Source organism: Passer montanus, unplaced genomic scaffold (assembly GCF_014805655.1).
Source record: "Passer montanus isolate IOZ18808 unplaced genomic scaffold, ASM1480565v1 scaffold112, whole genome shotgun sequence".
NCBI lineage: Eukaryota > Metazoa > Chordata > Aves > Passeriformes > Passeridae > Passer > Passer montanus.
Genome location: NW_024357836.1, coordinates 921,070 through 931,030, shown reverse-complemented (window position 1 = coordinate 931,030; position 9,961 = coordinate 921,070). Strand labels below are relative to the sequence as shown.

At 43.5% G+C, this 9,961-nt stretch overlaps 1 protein-coding gene across 3 annotated transcripts in view; it reads left to right on the top strand.

Moving 5' to 3' along the window:
* The first annotated feature begins 1,198 nt into the window (after nt 1-1,198).
* Nucleotides 1,199-9,961, top strand: part of EPS15L1 (epidermal growth factor receptor pathway substrate 15 like 1) — a 47,474-nt gene continuing 38,711 nt past the window's right edge. For all 3 annotated transcript variants that reach the window (XM_039733585.1, XM_039733577.1, XM_039733594.1), the window contains exons 1-7: nt 1,199-2,402; nt 6,454-6,495; nt 6,714-6,803; nt 7,043-7,090; nt 7,743-7,838; nt 8,435-8,497; nt 9,346-9,471. In XM_039733585.1, the coding sequence (XP_039589519.1) occupies nt 2,373-2,402; nt 6,454-6,495; nt 6,714-6,803; nt 7,043-7,090; nt 7,743-7,838; nt 8,435-8,497; nt 9,346-9,471 (495 nt within the window). In that variant the 5' untranslated portion in view covers nt 1,199-2,372. The remainder of the gene's footprint in view (nt 2,403-6,453; nt 6,496-6,713; nt 6,804-7,042; nt 7,091-7,742; nt 7,839-8,434; nt 8,498-9,345; nt 9,472-9,961) is intronic.

Here is a 9,961-nt window from a genome sequence, read left to right as displayed (position 1 = left end):
GCGCCGCCAGCCAATCACAAGCAGGTTTGCAGCCGCCGACAGCCAGCGCCCCGACTGCATGTCCCAGCATGCACCGGGATCCTCACGAACGCGCGCTTTGCTGATTATCGCAGCGAGCTGGGAATTCATTCATTCATTCCGCAGGATTTGCCTTAAAACCCCTCACTGAAACCACATATTGTAGGTTATTACCCGCCCTTTGTACTTGTGTGGCATTTCCAGGGACGTGGTGAAACTTGTGCTTTGCGTGTCACAGTGAAATTTGCTGTTAAGGTATCTAACATCGTTATACAGTTGTAATACAATTACATAGCTATTGAGCTTATACCATGGATATTTTTTGTTTTGCCTAGTTATTTGTTTTTCTGGGTTAGTTTTCTAGCACTTTCTACTGATATCATTCTGCTGTAAGCCTTAAACTTGAATTTAAGGTTCTTAAAACTTTCCCTTGCTATCTCTAAAACCCTGGCTGACAGATATGCACAGCAATATACTCCAATTATATATTTTGATTAAAATTCCAGATCAGAGTTATGAAATACAACTTGATAACAAAATGCATCTGGCAACCCACAAGATTATTTAGATTGTTTACCACTGAGGAAAATGAATGATCAGAGAAGCCCACGGACTGGGATGATTGAATCTGAATTTATTATCTAAATGACCAAACTGATGATCTAAATCAGACCTGAGGTAAATTGCTCTCCTTACTCTGTGTTAGTGGATTATTTAATTTATTTTTAATATGGTTGAACTGTGCTCTGGTTTTGCTTTCTTAATTTTCCTTTCTTAATTTCCCTGTGCCTTGTAAAGGATTGGGATGAACCTGAACCCATGGTGGAACTAGTGCTGAGGACCTGAATTTCGGGATGAAGAATAATAATAATGCAGCCTGGTATGATGCTGTAGTATAATTATAAATAATTTCCTTCTCCTAGCTAGGGGAACACCTTGAGCCACTTTCTTTGCCTGACTGTATTCCAAACACGTAGTTCATCCTAGGGGAGATGGAAACCAAATTGGATGGGTAACCCGATCTGTTCTCTTAAGAGAACAGACTTCCTGGGTTTTTTTCTGTTTTCCTTCCAAAGTGACGGAGGAAGGCACAATTTTTTTACAGTTTCTGAAGAACAGATGCTGAGGTTTATGCAAAATATTTTGGATGTAGAACATGGGGAGAAATGAACATGAAATTCCCATGGGTGTTTTCATTCTTTATGTCCACATTTTAAAGATTCTTTGTCTAATCTGATTGAGAAACTATTGGTTTCATACATTTCATACAAATGAAATTAGAATCCCATGGCCCTGAAAGGGAAATGAAGTAGGTTGAGGAATAGCAGGAGAGAGAAAGGACAATGGAGGAAAAGTACTTTGAGCAATAGTTTAAGAAAAAAAATTAGAAAGCAAAGATGATTCAGGAAGGGACAGAGCAATGGGGAATGATATTTACAATATATATTACAGAGAGGAATCCTGCCTGTCAGTGTCTGCAGGGAAGGGTCAGAGCATGGACCTGGGGGCCCAGCAATGGCACAAGCAGCAGCAGGCACAAACCACCTGAATATGAGAAAAACTTCTTTACTGCGCAGCGACCGAGCGCTGGAGCAGACCGCAATCCTAGCTGGAGATATTCCAGAGCCGTGTGGGCACGGTGCTGTGCCGTGAGCTCTGGGATGGCGGCCCTCTGCCTTCACCCAAACCTCGCTCCTCCTGTGGGATGTGGCTGTGAGCTGGTGGCGAAGCCCCGACACTGGCGGTGTTCAAGGAGCGACAGGACGTGCTGCGATCTGCTTGACACGGCGGTCATCTCTCAAGGCTTCGATGACCTCGGAAGTCCCTTCCGTTCTAAATGAGCGGCTGACTCCGCGCAGCGGCAACAGCCGCCGAGCAGCGCCGGCCGGGCCGCCTCACAGCCGTGGCCGGCGGCTCTCGAGCACCTCCTGAGGCGAGCAGCTCCGGCCGGACCCCCACACCACCGCTGCTGGGGCTCTCGAGCACCGCCTCAGCCACCGAGCAGCTCCGGCCGGGCCCCCTCACAGCCGTGGCCGGAGGCTCTCGAGCACCGCCTCAGCCGCCTCAGCGCCGGCCGGGCCCCCACCCGGCCGCTGGCTCTCGAGCACCGCCTCAGGCGAGCAGCCCCGGCCGGGCCCCCACACCGCCGTGGCCGGCGGCTCTCGAGCACCGCCTCAGCCGCCTCAGCGCCGGCCGGGCCCCCACACGGCCGCTGGCTCTCGAGCAGCGCCGGCCGGGCCCCCACACGGCCGCCGGCTCTCGAGCACCGCCTCAGCCGCCGCCTCCCCGGCCCGGCCCGGCCGCCGCCCGCCCCTCGCTCCGCCCCGGCCGCGGCCCGACCCAGCGGGAGGAAGATGGCGGCGCTCATCCCCCTCAGCCAGCAGGTACCGGCGCTGCTGGGGACGCGCGGCCCTCCGCACCGGGCGCGGCGAGCGCGGCAGCGGGGCCGCATCGTAGCCCGGTGCAGCCGGGCTGGATTTGGCGCTGCGTACAGGCCCCGTGCCGGGAAGGGCTCGGCCCGCGGGGAATTAAGGGTCGGGGCGCGGCGGGGAGCGGGAGCCGGGCGGGGCAAGGGCGGCGAGCGGCCCCCGCTGTGCCCCGGGCCCGGGCCCTCCCCTCATGGAGGCCCTGGAGCCGCTGCGTCCCTGGGGAGGGGCTGAGGGTCTCCTGGCGCTTCCCCACGCCGAGCCGCCGGGATTACCGCGGGCCAGGGGCTGGGAGGCAGGAGGGCTGGTGCTCCGCCGTCAGCCCGTTCTCCTGCTGGTGCCGGGGCGGTGATGCCGCCTGGAAGTGCCGAGCTGTTGTGGCGGGCTGCCGTGACCGTGTGCGGCGTTCAGGGGCTGCTGGGCAGCGGGGACACCGGGAAGGGGCTGGGGGATGAGCAGGAGGTGTTCGCCTGTCAGGAGGAGCAGAAGCTTCTGCAGGGCAGGGCGCTTAGCCCTGACCCCTGGGAGAGGCTGTTTCCAGCTCTGGTTGAATGCTTGGGATCCCGGGGTTCATTTCTGTTGTTACAAGCTTTTTTTTAATTTGATTTCTCACCCAAATAATTCAAGCCTGAGCAGTGTGATCACTGTTTATTATTTTCCATAGCCATGTGAAGAGAGTCAGTTTACTTATTTGCTTTAAAGCAGAAAAGCAACACCACCCCACTACCTTCAATGTCTTGAAACCAAAACTATTTTCTATACTGTGCCTAGGCCAGTCAGGCATTCTGAGTGACTCATATTAGTAGTTCAGATTAATTAAATATGTCAGTTTCCTTTTAGTAATGATCTTTGAGTTGTGATACTCTAAAAATTTATCTCTCAGTGGAGTTATGTGATGCTTGGATAACATAACTTGCTGTGTGTCTTACCAAGAACATGTACTGCTGTTTAGATTCTGTGTAGCAAGTCCTGATCAACATCAGTTTGATTAAGTGAGCATATTCAGAAACACCTGAGAACATCCATGTGCACACAAACTGTTATCAAAATTTTTCAAGTGATTAATGTGGTGCAAAATATGTAAGTCAAATAAACTCTGGATGTGAAAGGGTTTGTAGTTGTGAAACTTCTGTAATACATTATAGAAAAAGGTAAAAATCAAATAATTATCAAATACTTCCTCTAGAAATCCAGTTTCTCTATTGTTTAAATTCTCATTGATCTTTGAGAGACTGGCATCAATGGTATTCTTTTTGGTAGAAAATGTTATGTTTAGGGGGACTAAGACCACATTCTGTAAACATATACATTATTTTTATATAGTATTTTCCAGCTAATTCAGTGGAAGCATTGTAGTTCTAAAACTTGTTTTCATATATTGAACTGTCAAGAGTAATCTAGCTGTAAATAGAATTCCCTTTAAAGTAATAAACTTCCTCTTCTATTAGCCTCAGTTTTGTAATTACTAAGGAGATGTGTGTTAATTAGAGTAAATGCCAGAAATGGAATTAGACAGAGTAGGAGAGGGTACGTGTGTTGTAAAGCTGAGGCATGTCCACTCAGAAAGCTGTGAAATAAGACAACATATTAAGAGCTGCAAACAGTATGGGTAATTCAAGCAGCTTAAAATATTTTCTCATGAATCATTTATCCTAATAATAATTTATTTTAATTAATCAATGTGATCCAGAGGCCTTTGTGACCCCGAGATGACTTCAGGAAAGAGAGTGAACTGTTCTGGTGGCAGGTTCTTACTCGTGCCCTTTTGCCAGAGCTGCATGGAGGATCTTGGAGCAATATCCATCCAAACACAGTGTGCAGGCTCAAGGCTTCACCTTCTGAACAGGAGGTCAGCTTGGAAATTAAACAGCAAGGCACCAGGGCTCTGAAGGGTCTGTGGGGTTGGTCAGAGGTGATGTTTTGGGGAGTGCAGAGCAGGCATAGGAGCCACGGGGTGGATAAACTGTTAGTCAGACTGAACCTCTCTAACAGGTTATGCTTCGATGTCGTCAACAGTGCACTCTTCAAAATTGTTGTCCCTGCCAGTGCTGACAGTCTTGGGTTGGTCCTTCATGAGCAGATGTCACCAAATTACAGAATCCTCTTGAATGATGGTGGTGCCGTCACATGTGGTGGCGGGTAGATAGAGAGCTGTGCTATTTTTGTCACTTGAACCCATTTTGTCTGGTCTGCTTCATCACAGAGATGCAGTCATTTAGGTAAATCGGTCAGAAAGACTGAATCTTTGTAAAATTCTGCAAGTAGAGAATTGATCTTGAGGTGCTTTTCAGCAGTGCTTGGGTGAATAATTTGCTGTAGAAGAAATTTCGTAGCATTGAGGCACATCACTGGCTCCCTGCCACCTCTGCCAGGTAAGTCAGCTCCACGTCATGGCTGACAATACCAAATGGGGGTGACAGGAATGCCTGGTGATGGGGTGAGATCATTCAGTCCTGCTGCTGGAGCAGTTTGCTCCCTGTCTTGGTAGGAATCCAGTCTCTGCGTGCTCCAGGTCACTCACTGCATCACTTAGAGGAGCTTGGAGTTGGTGGTTGACTCCCTGAGCTTGCTGAATAAACAAGAGGTGCATAGTTTGGTGAGAGCTGGCTGAAAACATGGTGTTATTCAGAGTGGAACAGGCTATTTCCTACTTCCACCTTTTCTCTGAATGATGTGTTTCCTGCTTGGACAGGAACTCAGTGCTTAGATGTGCTGATCGTTTACATGCCAGCACAAAGAATTGTCAGATTTATGAGTTATGTTTGCAGCATCCTTCTGAATCCTGTCTGCCATCAGGGAGAGCAAGAGCTTCCAGAGAGCGTTGGTGTTGGAAAATGCAGCAGCTTATTTTGTTGATGGATATAAGTGAAGTACATTTAAGATGTTTAGGAAACTGTTGTGAAAATGCAGGGTTTTTCTATTCAAGTAGAGCTGTAATCTTCAGAGAGTCAGTGTTTGCTTGTGCTCGGTTCACAGAAATTAGTTATTATGGATAGCTCCTTAAATTAAATTTAGCATGTTTATGGTAAACTCACAAGAGGTTCTCTTGGTGTAAAATAAAATTTTTGTGTTCTTGATTGCTCTTTTCTTTCATCATGTTCCTGCCTTCCTCTCAGAGTAAGCAGAACATCTGGAAATCCATGAGGATGACAAGGAAGGAGGTGACATTTGGGAGGGGACACGTAGTGATGGGAGTTAGTGTGAAATACTCCTTTTCAGGTTGTCCTGGAGGTGGAGAGTGGTTATCCCAAGCAGTTTTTGTGACATCTCTGTGTTTTGCTCATTGACATCTTTCTTGGGTTGTGTTGTTGCTTTCTTTTTAAGGCCCTGAGTGGTCTAAGGACTGGTTTTGACCAGACTGGTTTTTGGGGAGAACAGGGTAAGCTGCACAGGGCTAGATCTCCCGTAGCAGCTCTAGGAAGTGTGTGAGAACATGGCTTTTGGGGCTTCTGCAGCTTTTGGCATTCCAGCTGCCTTGTTGGTTTTTGTTGGTTTGTTTTTTTTTTTTGTTGGTTTGGTTTTTTGTTTACTCTGTTTCAGTTTAACATCCTAGTCTTGAAAATGTGTTAACACAGATACTATCAGTGTGTGTGTGTGTATAATTGTCTGCTGAAAATATTCTGTAAGGATGTACATGGTGCAGTAGGTAGTCAGGTCAGCATTGTGTTGAAAGCTTGACCTTTGTTACCAGTCCTTCTCATATTCAGGTCTGAAATACTTCAGCAAATAATTCAAAGCTGTTCTTCAAAACCTTATCCCTGTGTAGTGTCACTAAGGAACAGTGTGAGGAGAGGTAGGAATTCTGATGAATGAGAAGTTCTAAGAGATGACAGCAGTCTGTGGTCTTGGTGGATCACTGTTATCCACACTTAGATTTCAAGTGTCCAGTTTGTAACACAGCAAATGAACACACCATTTTAGGTTCTTGATAGAAGTGATACACAAAGTGCTATACATTTCTTTCCCTATTAATTCTGATTGTTGATGATTCTGTTTTCTTGTGTTTCAGTTTTCTACTGGGAATCCAATATATGAAACATATTACAAACAGGTATGTTCTTAAAAAGAAGTAAAAATAAAGTGCTGTTTCTTCTTGCCCAAGATTTCCTTCTCTTTCTTTTCCCCACTGCAGTGCTAAAACTGTGTGAGTTCTGAGTGGTGATGCAGTTTCTGTAACTCCTTTTGACCTAGAGGCAAGAGACATTGAATTTCTTAGACCTGCTTTCACAACAGCCATGTTTCAATTAAATGTTAATTTTTCTCCTTCAGGTAGATCCAACATACACAGGGAGAGTTGGGGCAAGTGAAGCTGCTCTGTTTCTTAAAAAATCTGGTCTCTCTGATATCATCCTTGGAAAAGTAAGTTGAAGGAATTGGACAATGCAGTACTTGTCTTTACACTTCTTTTAAGTGAAAGGAAAAATTTAATAAGAAAACTTGTTTTTTGTGTAACATTTTTGTTGTTAACTCGACAATTCAGTAACATTGGGTGTCATTACTTGAAAGCTGAATGAACATTTTAAGAAGACATATAGTAGGAACTGTTGAGCTAAGTTTTCTTTGAAATTCACAGCAGCTTTTATTTTGTATCTCCTCAGATATGGGATTTGGCTGACCCAGAGGGTAAAGGATACTTAGATAAACAGGTAAATGAAATGTTCATGTAGACTTCCTGCATTACCTTTCCCAGATGAGCCTTGTTTCAATCAAGCCCTTTTACCACTAGTAGTTATCTTTATCTTTTTCAGGGTTGAGTTTTTGTTTACAGGATGAGTTTTTTCCCCAGCACTGCTCATATCCAAGTGTATTACTCAGTGAGGCTGCAGGAGAAGTTTGGTTCTAATTTTCTGTATCTCTTTGTTTTGTAAATAATTGGCATGTGTACTGTGTAGGTACACAGTCATTGAGTCACAAATGAAAACTATGATTTGATTTTAAAGACTTTTGTGCATGAAAAAAATCTAACATTTTTACTAAAAATGGCTTGGAATACCAAATAGCAAGTTACTTATAGATACAAATGAACTCTTTCAAAACATTACTAATTTTTAAGAAAAAATGTTGTATTTTAATTAGGAGAGAGTTCTTCATATAAACCAGCTTCCAGTTTTCTCCTCTTTGTTTCCTGTCACTGTAAAATTTTTCCCGATTCATCCTTAAAAGCAAAGGGGTAGTTGCCATTATGGGCTGTACATGTGGGGTTTTCTGAATTGCACATATAGAGTGTTAGTAAAAATGGTAAGTGGGTTATTTTTTGTGATTGAAACTGGTTTCTAACAGACAATAAATTGTTTGTAGGGTTTCTACGTTGCGTTGCGCCTTGTGGCATGTGCACAGAACGGCCACGATGTAAACCTGAGCAGTCTCAATTTGACTGTGCCACCTCCTAAATTTGTAAGTAGTGTCCACTTAAATGCAGGTATGTGTTGGATGAGAATTAAGGCTTCAGTTGGAGCTTTGGAGTGATCTTGTGTTTCATACATGTCATGGTTCTGGGGCTTCAGGCTGCTGTCAAACAGTTCCTTGGGGCACAGCAGCCAGGGCTGAGGGACAAGAAACCAGCCCATCCCTGGAGTGCAAAACCAGAGTGAGTTTAAGTCTGCTCAGGAAGCTGATGTGGCTAAACTCTGAATTCGTGAAAACAAAGGAAAGAAAAAAGGTTCTTTTGGGGCTGGCTCAACAGGAATGAGTAGCAGAAGGCATTGCTGCAGCTTTGCCCTGCCCTAGCTGCAGCACAGCCTCTGTGCCTTGTGTTGGTTCTGTGTTTGGACACTGAATGCATCTACTGCATGTCCTTACTCCAGTACTGTAATGGTATAAATTCAGTGTGACTTCTATTTAGGTACATGTGCAGCCATTTTCCTCAATGTAGTTAAGCTTCATGTCTACAACCATCTCAAACTCAGTGCAATTAATGAGTACTAGAGACAGAAGTATGTATATTTATCTATTTATATATATAAATGTATATATAAATTTCTCATTTTTAGCATGACAGTAGCAGTCCTTTGCTGATCACACCACCTTCAACAGAGACTCACTGGGCTGTTAGGGTAAGTGTAAAAGAGAACACATTCCATCCATTTTTTAGAAGTAAGTATTTTTCACGTGTGTAATTTTCCCAGTGGGAGAATTTTGTGCCAAATGTATTTCCCATTTCAGAAGTCCCCCCTTTCTGTGCAGACCTGTGCATAATAGAGAGCACCAAGGTGTAGTTTTAGATATGCAATGAGTATTAAACAACCTTTGACAACCACTGGTGGGATGTTTTTAAGAAAATGAATTTTAATCTTCTGCCTGGATTTCTTCCAGAATCCTACAATTAGGCACTTTGTTTGTATAAAGGAACCCCACTGGGAGCAGCAAAGTGTTTCACCACATCCAGTCTGAACTGTTAATTTAAAGCTTGAGTTCCTAGTTTCTAATTAGTATTCAATGATACAAGCAAATATATATAATTTGGAAAAAATAACTTTTGATGCATATGTGGGAATATTTATATTTAGGTAATTTTCAACTCCAAACATTTCCAAAAGGTAGAAATTAAAAAAAAAAAAAAAAAACCACAAAAAACCAAACCACCTTGTAGTAATATGTTCTTTCAATTGGAGGAATAAGTTTTAGTTCTATAGAGTTTATCAAAGTTACTTTAAAACAGAAGCACACCTTGTCTGCTGCATGATAAAATCTCCCAGGTACCATAACCTTTGGATTTAGGAGCCTAATTTCAAAGCTTTCTCTATGGGTTTACATTTAAATACAGTACAGTGGCACTTGCAAGAAAGCTTGGAAATTTAAGATGAATACATTACTGACCAGTGTTAATTTCTTGCAAGATCTCATTTTCATCACTCCCACAGACACACTTTTTTACTTATTCAGACTATTTCTTACCAACTAGGTGGAAGAAAAAGCAAAGTTTGATGGTATTTTTGAAAGCCTTTTGCCAGTAAATGGTTTACTTTCAGGAGACAAAGTAAAACCAGTACTGATGAATTCAAAGCTACCTCTTGATATCCTTGGAAGGGTAAGTTAAGTTGTTTAGATTTAACTAGTTTCTGTTTAGCTTCTCGTAATTGCAATGTTAAAAATGTAATTTATCAACAGAGATCAGGTTTTGGCTGAGGTTTTGCATCATGTGCATGCTTTAAAGCAGGAACAATAAGACTCTAAAGTCTTCCACTTAGAAATAAGAGTAAGAGTAGTAATTTCAACCCTAGAGTAGATTGGCTTCATTGTCTCTCTGTACATTTAAGAGTGGAAATTTGATTTTGGTTGTTTAAAAACAAGAAAAAGCTTTCCTGAATCATAATAGCTGTTAGGACATTAGATTCTGCTGTTTTGTCATTTTTACAAATATGAATTAGTAGATATACCATTAAATCCTTTCTCTCTTTGTACAGGGAATACCTTAAAATATCCTCCTTTATTCATAGTGCAAACTGTCAAGTTGATTTTTCTTTCATGTATATTTATAAATACTTCCAAGGTCTGAGTTTTAACCACCCACTGTATAT